This window comes from Culex quinquefasciatus, chromosome 3 (assembly GCF_015732765.1).
Source record: "Culex quinquefasciatus strain JHB chromosome 3, VPISU_Cqui_1.0_pri_paternal, whole genome shotgun sequence".
In the NCBI taxonomy this organism is placed as follows: Eukaryota; Metazoa; Arthropoda; class Insecta; order Diptera; family Culicidae; genus Culex; species Culex quinquefasciatus.
In genome coordinates this window covers 184,577,333-184,600,819 of record NC_051863.1, presented here as the reverse complement: position 1 = coordinate 184,600,819, position 23,487 = coordinate 184,577,333, and the positions used below count along the sequence as shown (strand labels likewise).

The window sequence follows — 23,487 nt, the reverse complement described above, 5'->3', positions numbered from 1 at the left end:
GTTTTCATTTGATTGCACTCAAAATTTCATCTTTTGAAGTTTTAAAAATATTTTATTTTGTGTCCCTTGATTTACAACACAACGTAAAAGTTCCACAACGTTCCACAAAAATAAAAAAAATACAAGCCCGAATTTCCACAGTTCAATGAAAAAGTTGTTGAAAATGCATAATAAACGAAAATAAACTTTTGTTGTGCAGTTTAATTTCGATGAAATTTTGAAGTTGAAAAAAATGTGTGTCCCTTTATTTACAATAAAACGTACAAGTTTAGAAAAAACTTTACAAAATAATTTATATTTTGCAAATTATTGATAGTAGCGTAAATGTCATGAAGTAGGGGGAGAGGGGGTAATATGCACACCCTAAGGGAAAACTGTGATTTCTCAACCATTACAGCATTACTGTGGAAGAATTTTGTTCGATGTTCTAAAACAACTATTATTCTTCGTCATATATGTGAAAAAAGTCGTAAAAAACCACAAAATTGTTAAAAAAATAAAAATATCAAATTTCTAAAAACATTTTTGATTCATTTCAAACAACCATGCGGGGCAATATGCACTACAACAACGGGGCAAAATACACCACAACATGGGGAAAATGCACCGGGTAAAAGGAGTTTTCACTAGTCACCACTAGATGACACCGCTATTTTTACAAAGGAGCTTCACAGCGGTGCATTTTGCCCCGACCACGCTTTAAAAAAAAAATTTAATTTAAAATTTAATTTAAAATGCATTTTTTGATGTTTTTGGACTTGTTTATCTACAGAAGAAGATTATGGCAAAAACTATATGCCTCAACACTTACAATATCAATAAATGCTTTTTATTTTGTCCAAAAATCATAATGAAAGTTCAATGAAAATTAGTTGAAAACACAACATTTTAAAGTTTTGCAAATAACTTAAGCTGTTTTTATAATGCAATGCTCAAATTTTTCCAGCATGGTTTTGCAATGTTTAGCTTCCAATTTTTAAGATTTTTTGCCCGGAAAATTCTTCCAAATACCGAGAAAAGCAGGGGGTGAATTTTGCCCCGGGGTGCACATTAGCATTTTATTGCAACGGTAAAGTGTCGTTAACGAAACTAATAACAGGTAATAATGAAGCACTTTATATTGCTTTTTCCTTAAAATTTTTTGAAATCTGGCTTGAAAATTGAAATCAATATTGCTTGATTTCAAGAAAACAATGTACAATATAGGCCCATGTTATTTGTAAATCGCCGATTGTTGTTGTTTTTATAAGTAAAACTTGAAAGTGATTTGAAAAACGTGAAAACTAAACATTAAATTTTGTAATTGAATTTCCAAAAATAGATCGTGACAACAAGGGTGGTCCGAATTGGGTCGTAAAATGAAGCTTAGATTGCTGATATTATTGTTTACAGCGATAAAGCTTATTTTCCTGAGTACAATGACCCAGAAAGAGTTTAAAATGGATTTTTAAATCAATTTGGAAAAATTAACCTCGCGGTTCTTCTTGACAGAAAAGTTCCTACTTGACTGCTCGTTCCAAGGGGACCATAGTTGATCCAGCAAAAAAATGTTGTCTTGTCAATATAAATGATCAGAAATTGTTTTTAACCGTGTTTTGTAAAAAGCGACAGTTCATCACTTTTTAGTTTGACTTTGACCAACCAACGGGTTACAAACTGGGTGCGGAATAGTCGTCCGCAAAGCGGCCTCAATCTAGAACTGTCAAAGCGGAACCAATTTATTGTTTGAAAAATTATAGCAAAAAATGACAAGTATTGTAATCGATCAATAATTTATTTTGTCAGGAATAAAAAAAGTCGAAGGCGTCGAGCTTTGGAGGTATTCGAAGTCAAAAAATTTAGGAAAAGGGTTGAAATCGAGATTGGCTTAATTCGTTACTGACATTTAAATAAGCGCTTCCCACATTAACTCAGTGCGGACGTTACGCATCGGCGGCCGTTACTGATCGTGTGGTCCGCCCTAGAACCGCCCTGGCGAACCGAGGGCGGGCCGCCTGGGCGGTTGAAATTTGACATTTGAAATTTTTCAATTTCGTCCGCCCTCCATCCGCCTTGGCGTGCCATGGGCGCATCGCCTGGGCGGTTCAAACTGATCGCTGAAATGTTTCAATATCGTTCGCCCTCAATCTCCGCGGCGAGCCAAAGGCTGATTGCCGTGGCGGTTTGCATCTGAAGGAATTTATTTCGAATTTGACATTTCAGTCAGTTTTCAACGAGCTTCGGTGGGTGTTGTTATTTAATCGGCGGCTGCTGATTTTCGTTGTTAAGTTCGTGTTGGGAGAAGTGTTGTGTTGTTTAGATTGTTTACTTATGTAAACAAACAGTTGAAAGTGCGTTTGAAATAGTGATTGAAGGTTGTTTTGCAAGAATAATCGTTATTGTTGGTGTAATTTATGTGACACCCCTTATAAATATTGTTGGCAGATGTGCAATCATTTGGAATACTTTGAATTTGATATGTTTCATTGTTGTTATGATTTGATTTATTCTTTTTTGTATGTTTGTATGGAAATTTGGTGTACATTTTGGTAAAAAGTATACCTTTCCCAGGGAAACCTCTTGAAGAGTATCGAGGTGGCATTTACAAAGCGGATTTTGAGCCAATGTTTACTCAATTAATGTTAATGTTTTTTTTTTTTTTGTGTGAATGTTAACACTCCAAAGGTTGCGGGTTCAGTGCCAGCAGTGGAGGAAATTAGTGGTGCAGAAGCGATTTTTGTCTTTCTTTTGTTTGACGTTTTTTAGGTGTGCATGATGCAGGACGTGGGTAGGAAGTAATTTCAATTATTTTCAATTATCAGTTCAGCGGCAACAATATCATTTAAAATTGTGTTTAATTTTTTTTACAGCTTCCTGGATCATTTATAAATGAACGGCTTATATGTATTTATCTATTCTTCATTTGATTTATTTGAATGTTTATATCATTCCTATTCCTTGTCCTTTTTTCTACCATTCCTCCATACCATATATGATTAAATTTCATGAACTAACGACAGTTACTGAAATAGCAATGGAACCATCTGAAGAATTTGTCTTTAAAATATAATTATCTTTCTTCCAGTTTCCGGGAATCTTCTTCAATTATAATGCCTACATTTATCTATTCACTAGATGATTTATTTAAATGTTTATATCCTTCCTTATCCTATTCCTTTTCTTTCAGCAATGGAACCATCTGGAGCATTTGTCTTTTTAATTATAGTTGTTTGTTTTGCAGCTTCCCGGAATCATCTTTAAAATTACTGCTTATTTGTATTTATCTTTTCACTGTAAGATTTATTATTATATTCATATCTACCATTCCCCCATACAATATATGATCAAATTGAATGACAAGAAAGAACATGGGGTGTAATCTACTAGGATACTTTCTTCGGATTAGCTGCGCTTGTGTTTTATTAGATTAGAGTATGAATTGTTAACATTCAATACGTTGACTGTTTATATGTAAGTACCAATAATACATGAACATTTTAAATAATTTAGTTTTTAAGAATTAGTTAAAGAATTATTTTTATTTGCAGGAAATGGAAAATCTTCGCAACAAGTTTGCTTATCAATATATTATTTTGTTTCTTTATTTTTTTCATCATTTCACCTCAGTGAACTAACAACGCACGTAAGATGTATTGAGCACAAAATTATTTTGAAAATTATGTTTTTTTTTTCATATTTTTGTTTTATTTCTAAATTTTAGCACACAAGAATCTACAAAGATCTGTGTGAGGTCCCGACGAACCGGACGCAGCTGCATTGCTGCAGATCTTCCTCCCGACCGCCCTCTGACCTACGGTCCGTTCCGTCGGTTCCTCCGCCGGCAGTTCCGGAACACCACTCCCGAAATCACCGGTAGCACTCGCGTTGTTCCCCCCCGCATCGCGCCGTGCGCTCTCACTCACTGCCAGTACCAGACTAAACTCTCCCGCATAGTTTCTCTCTCACTCACAACCCTTCTCACACAACTTGTGCCAAGGGGAAGCACACTCGGAGGGCTAGACCCTACAATCCCCCCTTGGTTTAATTTTGAAAGATGTGGCCGTAGGACTTCATGAAGTTTCTTGTACTCTCACAAGCACACTACAAGGTTTGGATGGAACCCTACTACTAATGCAATCACACCTACTTAAATACCTACAAACCATATATTCAAGCTAAATTCGCTATTTTGTCAAGCGGTATCGTTTGAAGTGATCTCTTCTCTAAAACACTATTTCACAGAGCAAGACTGTATAATAATAAACTCTGATACAATAGATTTGCTGTTTCTTCTCACATGTATGATAAAACTATCACATTTCACCACCTCTTCATTTCTGGTTAGTTACTTCCATGACTTGATATATAGTTCAACTGACAAATTATCGTTCCCAAAGTTTATGCAATTAATCTGCGATACATATTTTGTCCTAACAACTTTGCAAATGAAAAACTAATAAAAATAACCTTGGTTTAATTTTATGTTTAAACAACACTGCAATTAATTCCAACCTAAAACCATACTTCGACATAGCTTTAATAGCACTCCTTCCTACCTTCGTTTTTTTTCAATGTCATCGACTTTATATCTTTAATTGATAATGTTCATCATATTAATATTCAACATGTTAGAAGGATAGCTTCTTTTCCGGTATATCTTGAACTTATCCTATTATAATAAAGTTGCCTCATCAATGAAATTACTTTTTCAAGTTTTCACTGTCACACTTCTAGTAATTCCATCCTGGAAAAGAACATTAAAATGAACTAAGGTTTCCAGTATGATTCTATATTGAATGTTTCTACTCTTAACTCTTTGGTTTTATACTATTTTGGAAATATAGGTATATGATTCTCAATCACTTAGTTTATTACCTAACGCATTTCAACATAAAATAATACCAGCCAACATTTTGTTCAATAACTGATATCATTTGTAATTCATTAAAACAGTTTCATTCAATTTCACTAAATGGGACAAATGACATATATCAAAACACGAAAGCTAAGTGGTCGAAAACCAACAAACAATAAAGTGCGTTTATATTACGTGTACGTAAATGTGTACGTACTCGAAAAAGATTGAGGTTAAATTTTGTTCCAGCCAGCAAAACAAATGGAGCGCTAGTGTGCATGAGATCGGCTTTAGATAACTCTATAGTTCGAAATGTAACTACAATTGACAACTGGTTATTAATGACGTTTGAGTGTTTTGTTTTTAACGAACATTCAAATTGTAAGCAATCATATTAACGAAATTTGTATTACCGAATCTACTCTGTACCATTCCAATTCCTGCCCAAACATCCTAGATACAAAACACATATATAATTCAATCTTTCTACATCACTAATGTCTGTCATGCCTGTTTCATAATTTCCTAATAAGACTTTGACATTTGTGTGTAAACCAAAAACTATCAACTCATCAAAACTGTTTCTTGCGTTGAATCATGACTTCGCATGTAAATCCATCTTGAACAAGAGTTATTAATGAAACTGTGTACTACGTTTATTCTTCTGGGTTTCTACCAATGAGTGTTGACCATCAAAACTGAAATAAGAGCTCAATTTTTTAGAAACATTTGTGATACGTATAGTATTTAGTTAAATAAACCATCTAAAAGATAAAATACCACTCATTTCTTAATCGATTATAAAAGTCTCTACTTTTCATATTTCGGATTATGTTTGAAACAACAATTAAATGAAAACTTTAGCTTATAACTTTACAATGACAATCTTAACTCATGACTAACAATAATCCTGTAACGTCAACACGGTCTTTACACGTGTGACCTTCATTGACACGTGTTTGTATAACAAAACAGAATTGAATCTCAACATCATCATTCTTAGGATTTCTCCAATGTTAATAGATTTATCATTTAAAGAAATCATTTCATCAGCCTTGAATTCAGCACCACAATAAACTTATAATGAATTATTAAACCACAACCATTGCCGTAAGACATAATCTTTCTTTGAACTACTCAGAAACTAACAAATCGTTATCTGTTGAATCCTCTAAAAATTACTAATAGTTATATTAGACACTCCAATATGCGAGGATAACTGTGACTCTTGTACCTCTGATACTAACCCAGAAGAACTGATGGGTATTTACTGAATCGAGTTACCTAATCCCGAAGGCAAATCATTTCTTATATCGCACCTCATATGAATCCAATGTTGTGGTCCATACTGTATGCAGCCTAGGTAGCTGCAAATATTATGCCCGTATGATATGCCTTATGCAGAATACTCGAAGTGATTGACCCCTAGCCTAATCCCTAATTATACTGAAGTTTATACTTATTGTTTTTAATACAACCGACATAATTGATTACAGCCGCAGTCGTTTGGCATCAGCTGAACTTGATAATTTGATATCTATGTACATCATTGAACATATCGTCCACCACTCAACCCAAAAACTAACACGTATACAAAGTAATTATAACCGCTACACATCTAAAATCAAAACTACTTTTCCCACATAGTATTACTCTTTGAAACTACACAATAATCGTATAAGATTAACATTCGATTACAAATGAGCTTCACCATTTTGTCACTTTTTACAACAATTCGTTATCCGTAATTACTATTACATAGTTTCTATACTGTCTCATCCAGAGAACTAACAGCCGTTTACAATTAGTTCCTTAACCATCTACAACCACAGTTACAATGATACCCGTGGACAATATATTTGTCCACCACCTGTAACAACAGCTACAGGGACGATTCCGTTTGAAATTAAGTACAACTATCCATCTGATCACCTTCCTTCATAGTTACAAGCAATTCAATTTATATTCGTGATCAGCTAGATCACCAAACGAGACCCGTGAACAACCATTTGTTCACCACCTATAATAATTATAGGGACAATTCCATTCAATTCATGAACAGCTCGAAAACTGAACATTTTACCCGTGAACAAACATTTGTTCACCACCTATAGTAATTATAGGGACAGTTCAAATCATTCCTTGAACAGCTGAACAATCTACCCGTGAACAACCATTTGTTCACCACCTATAGTAATTATAGGGACAGTTCCAACCATTTCTTGAACAGCTAGACAACTGAACATTTTACCCGTGAACAACCATTCGTTCACCACCTATAGTAATTATAGGGACAGTTCCAATCATTCCTTGAACAGCTAGACAACTGAACAATCTACCCGTGAACAACCATTTGTTCACCACCTATAGTAATTATAGGGACAGTTCCAACCATTTCTTGAACAGCTAGACAACTGAACATTTTACCCGTGAACAACCATTCGTTCACCACCTATAGTAATTATAGGGACAGTTCCAATCAATCCTTGAACAGCTAGACAACTGAACAATCTACCCGTGAACAACCATTTGTTCACCACCTATAGTAATTATAGGGACAGTTCCAACCATTTCTTGAACAGCTAGACAACTGAACACTTAACCCGTGAACAACCTTTGGTTCACCACCTATAATAATTATAGGGACAACTACAACCGATTCGTGAACAGCTAAACAACTGAACACTTTACCCGTGAACAACCTCTGGTTCACCACCTATAATAATTATAGGGACAACTATAACCGACTCGTGAACAGCTAAACAACTGAACACTTTACCCGTGAACACCTCTGGTTCACCACCTATAATAATTATAGGGACAACTACAACCAATTCATGAACAGCTAGACAACTCGACACTTTACCCGTGAACAACCTTTGGTTCACCACCTATAATAATTATAGGGACAACTACAACCGACTCGTGAACAGCTAAACAACTGAACACTTTACCCGTGAACAACCTCTGGTTCACCACCTATAATAATTATAGGGACAACTACAACCGATTCGTGAACAGCTAAACAACTGAACACTTTACCCGTGAACAACCTCTGGTTCACCACCTATAATAATTATAGGGACAACTACAACCGATTCGTGAACAGCTAAACAACTGAACACTCTACCCGTGAACAACCTCTGGTTCACCACCTATAATAATTATAGGGACAACTATAACCGACTCGTGAACAGCTAAACAACTGAACACTTTACCCGTGAACACCTCTGGTTCACCACCTATAATAATTATAGGGACAACTATAACCGATTCGTGAACAGCTCGACAACTGAACACTATTCCCGTGAACAACCTCTGGTTCACCACCTATAACATTTATAGGGACAGTTCCAAGCAATTTTCTAGACAACAATAATCCTGTGAAATAAACATTCCTCAAGGTCCAAATTTGCATTTAGGTTGGTTCCAAACGACAACATTAAATTTAACTTTGAAATAACGTAAACTATCTATAACAAATGTAAACAATTACCTCCAAATCTAATGTTACCGATTCTCACGAGTTGCCGAACAATTTTGTATTCCAAAACCATACAACTATCAAATGATAAATAAATACATATTTATATCAATATTTGTTAAAACGTAGTCCTACGTCAACCTGGTTCCGTCTATTACTAAACGAAGACAACCATTTTCGTCTACTAAACGCAACGATCATCTGACGTTTCCTTCTACTTCGCGAACGCATTCCAACGGTCGTTCCTACCGTCACCGCGACGCACTCCAAGTTGAAACGTTCCTCTCTGTTCCTCTCCCTCTCTTTCATCTTCCAGCACCTTGCCCTCTGTGACATCACACTGCGATCTACTACCAAGGCTGTATATCAAAGGTACTCGTCATCTTGCTTTGCATTAGTGTGAGTGCATGACTCCGTGCCACTAAAACCAAAACAATAACAAAAGAACAAAGGACCGTGCCAGGAAAACCAAAACATAAACAATGTCAATGTCAGTGGAGTGAGAGAGTCAGAGATAGCGATTTTGACAACCGCACTACTACACACTCAATCGCGAGTACCTTAGGTAGAAAGCCATGATCTACTACCAACACTCTTTTGCCCATTTTAAGAAAACACAAAAACATTTGCATCTTCAAATGAGGATCGATTTAGCAAAAAAAAAATCAGAACCTTACACACCTGTTTAGTCCTCGTCGCCAGATTTGTGAGGTCCCGACGAACCGGACGCAGCTGCATTGCTGCAGATCTTCCTCCCGACCGCCCTCTGACCTACGGTCCGTTCCGTCGGTTCCTCCGCCGGCAGTTCCGGAACACCACTCCCGAAATCACCGGTAGCACTCGCGTTGTTCCCCCCCGCATCGCGCCGTGCGCTCTCACTCACTGCCAGTACCAGACTAAACTCTCCCGCATAGTTTCTCTCTCACTCACAACCCTTCTCACACAACTTGTGCCAAGGGGAAGCACACTCGGAGGGCTAGACCCTACAATCTGCATTTCTATATAAGGCACTTTGTGTTTTTTTCAGTTTTAGATGAACTTGAAAAAACACTATCAGAATCCTGAAGACACCTGAACGGGTATTCTGCGTGGGCGGATGAAATATGTATGAAAGGCGAATCGAGGGCGAGCCAAGGCGGTTGGGGCATTTTGGGTAGATGAACTTTATATGGGGAGCGTATCAAGGGCGACCCGCTGGCGAACCAACCTACAGGGGCGGCTGAACCGTATATGAGAGGCGCAACAAGGGCGAGCCAAGGTGGTTGGGGCTTTTTGGGCGGATGAATTTTATATGGGGGGCGTATCAAGGGCGACCCGCTGGCGAACCAACCTACAGGGGCGGCTGAACCGTATATGAGAGGCGCATCAAGGGCGAGCCAAGGCGGTTGGGGCTTTTTGGCGGATGAACTTTATATGGGAGGCGTATCATGGGCGACCCGCTGGCGAACCAACCTACAGGGGCGGCTGAACCGTATATGAGAGGCGCATCAAGGGCGAGCCAAGGCGGTTGGGGCATTTTGGGCGGATGAATTTATATGGGGGCGTATCAAGGGCGACCCGCTGGCGAACCAACCTACAGGGGCGGCTGAACCGTATATGAAAGGCGCATCAAGGGCGAGCCAAGGCGGTTGGGGCATTTTGGGCGGATGAACTTTATATGGGGAGCGTATCAAGGGCGACCCGCTGGCGAACCAACCTACAGGGGCGGCTGAACCGTATATGAGAGGCGCATCAAGGGCGAGCCAAGGCGGTTGGGGCTTTTTGAGCGGATGAACTTTATATAGGGGGCGGATCGGGGGCGACCCGCTGGCGGACCATCTTACAGGAGCGGACGAACCGTATAAGAAAGGCGGGTCGAGGGCGAGCCACGGCGGTTGGGGCTTTTTAGGCGGATGAACTTTCTATGGGAGGCGTATCGAGGGCGACCCGCTGGCGGACGATCCTATAGGGGCGGTTGAACCATACAAAACGTCGTATGTAGGGCGGATGAACGGCGGGTGAAACATTTCAAGGCAAACCTGGGCGACCCGGGGCGAGTCGCTGGCGGACCAACGTCACGATAAAAAAACTGATCGTGCGCCAAATTGTTGCAAATTTTATCCGCCAGTGGGTCGCCCGTGGTCCGCCAAATCAAACGCCGGCGGATCGCCAGAGCGGTTTGGCGGTCCGCCAGCGAACCGCCGGCGGGCTGCCCAGTCAATGTGGGTTCCTTTCGGTTGCTCTTCTGATTCATAAAATTCCACCCACTTCTGATGGAATTGAGTCGTCACGTGGAAAACAAAAAACTCTTTTTGGCCAGCCATCGTTTAGTCTACGAACAAAAAAGCGCGAAGCACTTAATTTTACATCGAAAACTTCAAAATCAACAGATCTAAAATGTTTCAATACAAGTCACTTCAGCAGCAAACAATATGTAACGCTTGAGCTTGAACATAGCCCTCTACTTTGTTTATGTTTACAACTGTAGTGCAGTTGTATTAGTGGGAAGCAGTGGGGATCATTCGGGAATCATTTTACGCATACTGTCTTTTCAGCACCCAGGTTACAAACTAAAAAAAGTGTCAAACGAAAAAGTGACCAACCTTGGACCAACCACCGGGGGTTGAGTGTACTCCATACAAATCCATCTTGCTCTGGTAACCCTACGCGACGGAGAGGTGAGAGAGTGAGCAGTGCAGCACGTTATGCCGTTTCTCTCCTCTCTCACTCACAACCGTCACGAACGTCACAGGCCGTCCGAGCACCGTTCGCGACCCAGACCCGTGCTGCTGTCAAAGTCAAAGATTGGTTTCTCTTGTGCGCGGCCATTTTGGTGATTTTCTTCTGTGGTCTTGTCGACAGACGGACTGTCTCAGCTCCAAGTGGTGCAGAAAATCGCAGTTTTTCGCCCCGATCGCGTGTGAACTTCCGCCGGAAACGGACGTGAACCCGTGGCAGGTGCAGTTGCGGCAAGTGGACGGGTTTGTTGGATTTTTCCGGGGCCGCGAGTCGCGCGACGTGGAGAATTTTTCGGTTCTTGGGACTTTTTTTTTCTCTTCCTCTTGCTGAGGTCCCTCCGAAGACCTTCGTGTGTGCGTGCGTGCGGGTGTGTGTGTGTATTTGCAGAGACTGTGGGCCTTCCTTTGGGGACGATTTTTGTTCGGAAGGTTTCCGACTCACCCGGTGACGAGGACACTCAGTGTGCCGAAAGAAGAGGTTCCCGAAAATCGGTGCCACTTTTCCGGTGGAAAAACCTTTGACAAAAGGTGAATATTTTTAAACCGAAGACCAATAACCCTTCCCGGATGTATGTGACAGTGACAGCCGCAGCAGACAAGACTTCTGCATGAATTTGGCGAATGAAAAGAGTGCAGAAAAAACGTGCCTCCCCGCAACTTTTTTGGAAAGTGGAAGTGTGTCCGGGAATCTTCGAAAAAAAAAATCCCGTACAATAATTCGATGGTGATGGTGGGCTCCACTGCGGCGGTGAGAGTGAGACGGCGAGAGCAGAACGATAAAGGGAGAGCGAGAGCGAGGCTGTGAGCAAGGATTTTGACAGCTCTCGCAACTTAGGTTGTGTTGGTGAAATTGGACTCCCGTTCGTGGTGTGGTCAGTGCCAGTGTTGCTAGCTTGGTGGGTTTCAAATTTCTTAATAACATTTTGGGTTGTTTTTGTTCTTGGAGACAGGTAAACAAGTAAAAATAATATAGGTTAATAGGTTTTTCCATTTTATTTTTTTTTGTAAATATATATTGAAATACTATTATTCCTTTAATATTTCGATTTAAATAATCAATAATTATTACAAAATGAAAGTTTTATGTTAAAAAAAAGTTCTTAAACTAAAACCGTTTCCATAAAAATTACTCACATTGTTTAAAGAAAAACGACTATTTATTTATGCCGTAACATAGCTGGAATGTCGTTAAATAACGCTATTTATGTTAGGTTAGTTTATCGGAGTTATTGAACATATACAATGGTCCTAAAATCAAGTTTCAATTTGTGATATTATTGTTCACAACGATAATTAAATAAATTTAAAAAAATACTTAGCGGTCCTTGACAGAAAAAGGTCCTTCTTGACAGCTCGTTTCAATGGGACCATAGTTGATCCATCGTAAAAATGTTGTCTTGTCAATATATTTTTTGCATTAAAATGAAAAAAAGGTGATCAGAAATGGTTTTTAATCGTGTTTTTAACCATCTTTGTATATAAAAAATTACTTAGGGCTTTAGAACCCAATTACGGGATTGGTAAACGCTAGATACCTTCAAAAAGGTATGCATGGTACTTGAAGTTCACACCCGTGTTCGGGTGGACAATTTATGTATTTTAGGTTCTTGGCCTTTGTTTGATGCATTTCGACCAATAATCCAATTTGTTTGCCCTCGGTATTGCCCCTCCTAGAGATTTTTTTAAATTTTTGGCAGGGGACTATCCATAAACCACGTGGACACTTCAGGGGGTATGGGTATTGTCCACGATCCATACAAAAAAGATTTTTTTGTATGGACAATTGTCCACGAAGGGGGGGGGGGGGTAACAGATTCCCAAAAAAGTGTCCACGTGGTTTATGGATGGTCCCCAGTCATATTAAAGTGGCCAGTCCTACTGCGTTAAGTTAATTGCAACAATGATCCGTTTGAATTGGATTGAGTTCGAGCACGAATGTTAAAAATGACTAGAATGTTTTGAATCTACAAGGGAGAAAATCATATGAAATATAAATCGAGATATGGCCAATTTTGTAGAACGTAACTACACTTTGTTCAAAATTCGTACAAAAATGTTTTTTTTTTTTTTTATTTTGGATCGATATTATTTATCTTTCAACTAAAGTCTTCAATCAAGTTGTATGTACTTTCATTGAAAAGTGAGTTTTGTATTGTTCTTCCGGTTAGATAAATATCTTATCTTTTTTATCACAGCGTTTTTTTTTTGATTTTCTTGATTTTGAACTTTGAACTTAAACAAACAGCCTGTGCACGTTAAGTTTATCTGGAGCCCTTTTTTACAATTTTCAAGTATTATTGTTTGCTTGAGTTATTTTATTTCGTATTTTTACACTAACTTTTTTAATAGTTTGTTTGTCTTCTTATATTTTTAAGTGTATCTTTCAAAATATGATAAATCTAAGTCAGTGTTTTTTAGACTTGAAAACCAACTGTTTACGTCTCAATTCGGGTACATTTTTTTCCAGTTTTCGTCATTTTAAAAGAATCGTTTAGAAATGTTTGAATTGATTATTTGATTCCTTTAATTTTATGATGGATTGTTACCGAATTTAATTTTATGATGGATTGTTATCGCATAAAAAATCGGCAGGGTGGCCAATCAAATCGAAAAATCGTTAAAGTGTCGAAATTCATTTTGTTAAACGTCGGGGAAAGTCGGGAAACCTAAGCATAACAGTTTGAAAATATTGTTTTTTTGCTTTTTTTTTGTAGTATTTCACAGATAAAATAAATTCAAATTCGAGTCTTTAAGAATAATCCAGAATTTCAAAATTCATTCCACTCAATCAATTTAAAACTCTTTTTTTTTATTTTATGAATCAAAATGTAGCATTTTTAAGAATGAGAAATTTGCAAAGATTAAGCTTGTTTTCATTTATCGATAAGAGGTCTTTGCAATTGGGCAAAAAATAATATCATTGCTGAAAATAAAAATTTTCACTGAAAAAACTTGTACAATTGATTGTTAAAATATTTACTAGGTATGTCGAAGATAATTTAAAAACCCGATTTAATATCACCAGAGGTGAAATAGAGCCTTTCTTACAAAATGATGAAACTCCGAGAAATATATTGGTGCAATTATTTGTTTAGAAACTTAATGATACCACCCAGTGAGAATTTTTCCTAAAGCTTCAAATCTTTTTAGGCTGAACCTCGAATGCCATTTTTTTTAATTTCAGAGGTACATTATTTGTCGCAAGATATTTTAATTTAATTAAGAAAAACATATTGGATTGACATTATTAGAAAAAAAATAAAGGGTCCTCAGTCTTTAATGTTAGTCTATGATTAACTTAAAAAAATATGTATCGCTATTGCACTTTGTCGATCTATTATGAGAAGCCAGAAAGAACATTTTCACGCGCAAGCGTAGAAGCGCTGGCGTTGAAGCTTCGACTTGACGACTTGTCGATCTTTCGAGCGAGAACGTGCCGGGACTTCGAATTTGATGTTCAGTTTATGATTTTGTATAAAACCGAAAAATTAATAGGAAAAAATAGGGTAAAAGTAAGACGAAAAACACTAATATTGCTATATCTCTGGAAATACATTTTGGAAAAGCTTCAAATTTTGGGCCCAAGCAGTTTATGGCGCATGTTTTCGAATGGCTTTTTGTTTGAAACTGAATTCGTTTAATTTGACAGTGTTATCTGTAAAATAGTCCAAAAAATAGCTTTGACCACATTTACTGGTCGAAAATTGTAAATCGAAAAATAAAATGTTCGTCTCCGACCCCACGGCTACAGATCTGAAATATAAAAAATGTGGGTTTTACGAGCGGTTTTCCAGTGATGGAAGACACAAATTTTTAGGAGCGGATACAGACATCGCTCATGAATTTCAGTACAAGAGCTCTCAAAAATCAGACTTTGAGTTCCGGGTTTTTGGCCAAAATTCAATCGAAAGAGCGCATCTAAACCTTCAATTTAGCAATAGGATTTTTTCCTGGGACGATTTTTTTCTGAGAAAAGCATTTTTCTAAAAGCTAACCTTAAACCTTTTTTTTTGTAAGAAAGGCAAAAATTCCAAGCATAAAATCAAATAAAATGGGTATAAAAAGTGCGTGGCCGAATGGTTACGCTGTCCGCTTTGTAAGCGGATGATTCTGGGTTCGATTCCCATCTGCTGCAACCTTCCATCGGATGAGGAAGTAAAATGTCGGTCCCGGCCTTGGTTGTTAGGCCGTTAAGTCATTCCAGGTGTAGGAGTCGCCTCCATGACATAAGTACAAACAACACACCAAACCAAGCCTACTCCGGTGGAATCGCTGGCGGCGGTTGGACTCGCAATCCAAAGGTCGTCAGTTCAAACACTGGGGTAGAAGGTTCCTTGGAGTAAAAAGAGGTTTGGGTGCTCTCCCCATTCAAGCCTTCGGACTCCTAGGTTCGAGCAGAAACTTGCAATAGAGACCACAAAAGACCCGGGGGTCGTTAATGTGGATGGTTTGATTTTTTTGATTTTGGGTATAAAAAGGAAAAGGCAAAATCGATTCTGCAGGCCAAGGATTGATACCTAAGAGCATGCAATGGCACTGACCTTGTTGCGTGCTCTTCGGTTGACGTCCACGTAAGGAACATCCTGGAAGGAGCGTAACTAACTACATCCGTAGTTCTGTTAGATCATCCGAATTATCTTGATCAGAACAGTATAGCTCTGGTTCCTTGCGAGTGTCCTATTTTCTTACCTCCACGTTGGCTTGGTTTTCATGATGACCTAGCTGGTGGCCTGTGGAAACGGATCGTAAACCTTTGACCACCGCGGGTCAGAGTCGAGACGGCTAAAAGAAAGGGGCGCGACAATGTGGGAAAGGGAAGTAATTTATGATTGTAGACGGTATTGTTTTGATTCGCAGTATGTTGAGTCAACTGCTGTGGATGTACCTGAAACATCGCACAACGGGGTTTCTCTTCTTTCCGTTTTTATCTACCATTAGAGAGCCTGGAGCTTGTTAGAGAACGGGCGTCTCAGGCCTGAAGTGCCAATCGAGGCGCGGAAGCTGTCAAGCGGAGGTGCCTATCGAGCAAAATCCTTTGTCTTTTGCTCGATTGGTACCTCCGTTTGAAAGTTCTCGTGCTTCGATTGGTGCTTTTGGTTTGAGGTGTCCGTCCTCTAATAGGCTCCAGGCTCTCTATCTACCATCTGTATTCTGTTTATTTTGTTTCACTGATTCTCTAACACGCCTTCTGTTTATTATCGTCCATTTGTTTTCGATTTTATTTTCTTGATTCTCTTATTTCTCAACGCTTTTCCACTCTATTTATTAATTGATGCTGCTGTAACAAACTGTCTGTTTTCCCTTAATTTGGTAGCGATGTCAATTTTGTTTATCTTTATTTATCTATTTGAATATTTTTTCATCTGCCCTATAAATTGCCCTTATATAATCTAAGCTTGTTTGTTGCCTCTATTTATTAACTATTGTTAATTTCTTTATCTACTTCATTAATTACTATCTTTCTTTTACTATTGATTCTTCAATAATATATTTCTTTCACTGTCCATTGTTTTCAATCTTCACAATTTTCTTTAAAACAAGTGAGGTTTGAGCCCTTACTCAATTTTTGGAATGATCAAAGAATCAACAGAAATATTACTATTGTACTTTTGAAAAACTTTTATAAAATGCTTAGGACCAAAATTTGTAACAAAACACCGCGACAAAAGAAATAGCAACATATAAACACGACTCAACACTAGGAATGATTTCAGGAGAAAACAATACACAGTAAAATAACAACTAGTTTTTGAATTCAAACTAAATATAAAACAGTTGTTGCTTTAATGAAAGTTGATAGGCACACTTTAAATGGTTAGGCGCTTATACTTACATCAAACCCTACTTAATGTACCACCCCCGGCCCAGTTAAAATGCGTAACCGGAAAAGAAGGTGTGCATGCCTGGCACGAACACTCAAAGCGTGTTCTAGCGTGCTGCTCGTACTGACTCAGAGCAAGGGTGAGATGTAGGTGTAAGGGCAGTGCGTGTTCGTCGGGAACCTAGTGCATAAGATCGGTCAAGGCCCGTTCTTACAATGAAAATTGCGAAAAATTGCGAAATTGCGAATTGCGAAAAAGGAAAATGCAAAATCGATTCTGGACTGTATTTAAAACACGTTGTTAAATGGTTATTTTAGCAATTTAATCAAATAGGGAACTTTATGATTTTTTGTTGCAATTTTTTTAATTTTCAGATCGCAGATCGAAAGGGCATCCAACTTTAGGAAAACAAATCATGAATTCATAGATATTTTTGGTAGTAGCATAACTCTAATAACGTATAAAGCATTTTGTAATACTTCTTGCTTTAAAAGTATGAAGGATTGACCGTTCTTTGATAAAAATATTAAATACAGTTTTAAATGCAGTTACTTTTTACGTTTTGCAATTTCCTTTTTATACCGTAATCTGGGGTGAATCGGGACTACAGTCTGAATAGGGTTTTTAAAGCATTTAATGCTTTTAAATTTGGAAATGGATGAACACATTTTGTTGGCCTGAGTCTGTTCTAACCGAAACCAACCAGAAAAATCAAAATATTGTGCTCTAACATGGTTAAAACTGCTGTCCCAATTCGCCCCATGTATTTATTAATGTAATAATATAATATAATAAATATTAATTTTTGTTTGAATCGAAATTAGGAGTACTTTTATTTTTGAAGTATTTTTTTAGATATTGGGCGGCATTTTGTTCCCTGATTACGAATCCGAGGTCCATTTTTTGATATCTCGTGACGAAGGCGTTAAATTTTAACAATCGATCTCAGGATTTAGAAAATGTCATAAAAAAATTGTTTTAAATCCTCTGCTTTTCGTTGAATAACGTGCAAATCTTTTTTTTAAGATATCTTTTGGGAAATTCAATTTACTGTTGGAATCTGCAATGACCTAGTCTAAGAAGGGTATTTTTTTCATTCAGAATACATATCATTGTTGTGTTTTTTTTTTTGTTGACCACTTCCAACATCCTTTACTGGCCAGGCCTACTGCTTAGAGTTAACCCCAAAGATGATTCGTTGCAATTGAAAGAACAAACTCATTGAACTTACACAAACAGTTTGCAAACAATACATGGTTCAAAGGGAGCGTTCTTTTATTACGTAACGCGAAAAATCGGACTTTTAGACCCCCTCCCCCCCCCCTCGTAACAAAATTTCCATACAAATTTTAAATTTTTTGTATGGAGTGTAACACGGCCTTCGACCCCCCCTCCCCCCCTACTGCGTTACGTAATAAAAGAAAGCTCCCAAAGACCATTCATTCATGGGCTAGCTCCTGTCGGAACAATCCTCCACCTAGCAGCACTGGCACCCCACCGACTCGTGTGTAACTGTGTTGGTACCATCGCCCGCAGTCCACACGTTCCGTGCGTGTCGGTTAGGTCTCTCGACTGTTGTTGGTGGATTTGGAACTGCTGGGCTGCTGCTGCCACACTATACTGGGGGGAGGCAGAGGCCGTCCGTCATCGTCGTCGTCGTCAGTTATGCGAGTTACACCATCACCATCGGGGGCGCCGAACGTTTTTCTGCAAAGTGTGGCCGAGTTGTGGACAGAACTTTTTTTTTTTGTGCGTTCCTGCGGGAAGGCACGGTACAGGACTCCGCAGCCGCGTGGTTCCGCGGAACGAGTTACGGTGCGATTGGATTTCGGTGGATTGTTGGAGAAGGAATTTGAAAGTGTGTACGGCTGAGCCAAGTGGAAGACATATTGGATCCGTCACACAAAGTGTGCTCCTTCTGTGGAAAGAGGGGGGTTTTTGTGTGAAGTTGTGGGACTTGTGCAAGGTGGATTTGGGTTCTCATGTTTTTTTTTTAATTGTCTTTTCGTGTCTAGACACTTCCTGTGAAAATTTAGGATTAGCTGATGGGAGATAATTTTCTCGATTGAACAACCAACCAGCCAGCCAGAGCAATATATGCAGGCAGTGAGTGAGTGTGGAAGTTGAAAAGTTAAAATATATGTATGTGATACAGCACCAGCAGCAGAAGCAGCAGCAGCAAAAAAGTGAATGATTGAGTAAGTGAAAAAGAGACGTCGAATAATAAGAGTGCGCCCCGTTTGCGGAGAGGGAGAAGAAAAAGTCACAAGTGACAGCGCCAGCACGGTGGACCTGTCAGTGCACGAGAAAAACAGAGAAGAGAAAGAGAGAGAGAGAAGCAAGTGTGTGCCGCCGAGTGCGAGAGAAGATAGTAGTATAAAAATAAAAACAACAACATCAGCAGAGCGGCAACGACAACAACAAAAACAACAGCAGAAACAACAAGAAAAGCAAAACGAATCAGCACCAATACGCCGACAGAAACGTCAATCCGGAACAGACGGTGGTGCTGGCACGACTACTACGGCCGGCCGCGCTGGTCCGCGAGGAGAATTGAAAATAAAGTAAATAATAATAAGCAGCAGCAGCAGCACCAGTCGCGCAAGTGTCAGTGCGCGAGCGAGATTTCGAAGTAGTTGTTATTTCTTGGGTGGAAAAGGAGGCGAATTTCGGTAGTAAGAAGAGTGTGCTGTTGGGAAGAAGAAGAAAGGAAAAAAAAATCAAGTGATAATAGAGTAATCAGTGGTTTTCTTTTTTTTTGGTTTCGTTCAATACACATATATCGCCTTTTATTGTTCGGTTGTTTGATTTTTGTACTTGTGCATTCGCGAGCGATTCCAGCACACACAGAGAGATATACATGGTTTATCTATATTTACACACGCGGCAAAGCCTGGAAGAGTGATATCACACACTGCTAGAGCGAGAAGAGTTGAGTTGAGTGAAGAAAAAAAAAAGCAAGCAAGCACCAAGAGTGAAGCAAAAGTACTGTCTCATCGCGCACGAAATAGAGAAATTTTTCCTTTCCGCCGAATGTCGACGGCGGCCGCGACGGCCAGGGCAGCAGTCAGGGGTACCCCAGAAGCCGCAAGTCATCCAAGAGTTTAACGCCGCCCCCCTCGCAACAGCGCGGCACCCCATGTAAAAAGGGTCCCCGTCTCGTCCGCGGAGACTGGACACACGGGACAGAAGGGACTCCCCGCAAAGGAGGTCAAACGTCCTGTGAATCGAGACCACACAAACTCAGAATGGATACCGGTAAGAAGTCGTTCAAAATATCTTTACACCTTTAGTTGACCAGGTGGAAATCCGGTGACCGAGACCCCAAATGGGATCTTTGTCTCAGCGCGACAGATTTCCGACGCGACAATAAAGACGTCGGTTCGTCCCACGACGGCGGAATGAACTTGAGAATTTGCAAATCGCGCGGTGAATCGTTCGTTCTCGTTCGTTTTTTTTTGTCTTCGTTGGTCCGCTGTTTGGGAAGGTAAAAATAGTCGCGTACCGTGGAAGAAGGTGGAATGATTTTCGTCTTGAATCTGTTTGGTTTTGTTGGCAACTCCTTTGTTTTGAATACTCAAATTCCATTGTTTCCTTCTGTTTTGATGAAAACAAGCCCAGGATTTTTTTTTTGGCCAACCAAACTCTAAAAATGAACTAAACTCCAAGCGAAACTAACTTAGGGACACCGTAGAGTTTTTCCCTTGTCCCCTTAAAAAAGTGGAGCACCAAAACTTCCCGTCTTCCGAATCCCTTTCCTTGTCTCTGGTGCGCGGTGGAGATGGGAGCGGGATTTGATTCACTTAACATGGCGAAATCCAGTCTGCAATCCGCTAAAATAACCGTCTCCTGACGAAGCGAACTAAACTCTAGAAAAGAAGTTCTTAATTCGACCTCCTAGATATCCACTCTCACGTCTAGTATACATATCGACTCGAATCAAATTCTGAACAAACCGATTTCAGCTGGGTTGGCATCTTTTGATCCAACTTAGTGTCCCATACGTCTCTATTGAACATTATAACATTTAATAAAGTACTTTAAAAAATAAGATAAAACATTTTTTCAAGAGTCCGGGAGATAATAAAAAGGGTGATATGTTCTACATTTTTAATAGTCCTTTCCAATGAACCAACAAAATTTAAGATCTGACAACCCAATCAAAATTCATAAGCACTTAAGCGTTATTTACACACTTTTTAAAGGCTGGATCTCGTTGTCCGGATCTATCATGCAACTCGTCGTTGGATGAGTAATCAAAAGTATCCAACGTATCGAAAAAAAAATCAAAGTCCGACAACCATGTCACAAGAAATGAATATGAAGAAGTCACCAATCACCTAAAAGTGGATTTAGTAACGTTTTGTAAGAAAACCCGCCAAGTTATAGATTTTTGAACTTGTATTTGGAATACCGTTCCAACGAGCCCAAAAAAAAAAATTGAAAACCATCCAAAGTTATGAGCATATAAGTCTCAATTATATTTTTTTAAGCCTTTGAAATTTTCAGATAAAATGAAGAATTTTGATACCCATATTGATGGGTTTTGCTCTGATATGATATTGGCCACTTCGAAGATTTCCCCTGGGGAAATCCGGCACCGGTTCCGGAGTGACCAGTGGCCAGAAAAACATTTTGGAAGACCATTTTTGAAATGTATTGACAAAATGAAGAATTGATATATTCATATTGCTGGGTTTTGCTCTGATATGATATTGGCCACTTCATAGGTTCCCGGGGGTACACAGAACCGGTTCCGAAGTGGCCAGGGTCCAAGAATTGACCTCAAATTAACTTTTCTGAGTTGTTCATTCAAAATCATGAAGTTTGATACCCATATTGCATATGTTTGATCGGATTGGATACGGGTTAATATCAAAATACCAAAAGGACGTCGTTTATCGACCACCCAGTTTCTTTGGATGACCCCTAAACAAGTTCATATTTTCACCAAACATTCTCCAAGATGTGTACAGATGTGTGAAAGGGTTTTACGATATCTTCAATCCAAAAATTATAAAAAATCAAACAGTGAAAAAAATAACCCTATGTGGCAAAGTTAATCTCCCCTTAAGGAGGTATTAGACTACAACAAACGAACAATGAAACTTGCATTTTTTCGTTTTTGACAGTTTGCGAAACTCGCAAAAGCAAAGCAAAATGGTTGACGTTTCTGCAATAACAAACAAAGTACGCAAACTGACAAACTGTCAAAAAGTTCGCGGTTTGTTTCAAGGGAATGATGGAACGTAAGGAAGCACAAATCCGCATAACTAATTTCAAGATGGTTCGGGTGGACACAAAAAAAACGCGATCAAAGATTAAACTTGGCAAATAAAACTACTTTATTTGAATGTTTACAGGACGCCGAAAGTTTCAACCATTTCCTATCGTAAAATCTTTTTACGTCCTTTTTGCAGCCAAAAACCAATTATTTCAATCGAATTTAATATGTTTAATTTAAATTGTCTTTTCCAATTATGTGAGCATGTCCAAAACCAAGGTTGTTTATTTTTTGCTCTTTGGTCTGACAGTCATTGTCTGACAGTTTTGGTCTGAAAGCTCTATCATGGATTTTGATCCGGACATGGCGAGGGATAGGACACAGCTACCTTTTGGTTTATTTGCGTGTTTGTCATAGTGCAACACCTCCTTAAGTGTTTGGGTAAAAAGAGCTTTCCAGAGATCTGAAAATTTTATCAAAGTATATGAGTACTTGTTCCTGTTTCGTAATAATGATATTTTTTCTTGTTAAAACTGTCATTGTACATCTAGTCTTGATTATTCGAAGGTTTGTTTGGATAAGAGCAATCCTCTACGAAATCGGTCTTTTTTTAATTTTAATTATTGTATTTTTTAATCCGGCTGAAATTTTTTTGGGGAAAATTTTCACAAAAATACGTATTTTTCCTGTATTTCGAAAATGCATTTTTTTCTCTAAAGAAACCAAAAATTTATTGTTATTGCAATATGAGTATCAAATGATCAGGTTTTGTTTTTCATACGTTTTGGATGTAATAACAACATTTTTAGAAAATAACCGGCTCCGTGGCTTAATGGTTACGGCTTCTGCCTCACACGCAGAAGGTTCAGGGATCGAATCCCGGTCGGTTCCTTTGAAATTTGGAATCATGAATTTGAACTTTGAATATGAACAAAAACGAAAATGAATCAGGCGGGATTCGAACTCGCGCCTTTGGATTGGTGGTCTAGGACGCTAAGCAGTCGGCCATCAGAAGGTTTACACTCTAGCAGTGAAATGATCCGTAGTGTTGAAAAATGTTATCTTCTCATATTAAATACGCGCTGATCCCTGATTTGCCTGACGGGATTGGAAGTCTAAATATAGATCGAGTTTCCTTCAGATGCTTGCTTCTATGTTCAGGCGGGGCCGAACAATGCCCAGCGACCTCGGAATTGGACCGCAAGTAGCTCTGTCATTCTGAAACGGGTCGTTGGAAGCAGCGCGAGGGCTATCACCACCTAATACCCGGGACTGAGATAAACTGTATCAGCATTCGGCATATACAAAGTCTGATACAAATTATACTTTCCCATAATTTCGCTACCGGTTAGCGGGTATTGGATTGGACCACACACACACACACACACAATAACAACATTTTTAGA

At 38.9% G+C, this 23,487-nt stretch overlaps 1 protein-coding gene across 11 annotated transcripts in view; it reads left to right on the top strand.

Moving 5' to 3' along the window:
* The window catches only part of LOC6041241 (la-related protein Larp4B), an 85,935-nt gene that overhangs the window by 6,155 nt on the left and 56,293 nt on the right, over positions 1 to 23,487 (top strand). Inside the window, exons 1-2 of one of the 11 annotated variants that reach the window (XM_038262141.1) lie at positions 11,093 to 11,255; positions 19,699 to 20,115. The exons of 1 other annotated variant lie outside the window; for it this stretch is intronic. In XM_038262141.1, coding sequence (XP_038118069.1) covers positions 20,106 to 20,115 — 10 coding nt within the window. In that variant the 5' untranslated portion in view covers positions 11,093 to 11,255; positions 19,699 to 20,105. Of the gene's footprint in view, positions 1 to 11,092; positions 11,564 to 18,528; positions 18,716 to 18,872; positions 20,116 to 23,487 lie in introns of those variants that run through there. 9 more of the 11 variants (XM_038262135.1, XM_038262140.1, XM_038262138.1 and 6 more) reach the window with 9 other exon arrangements.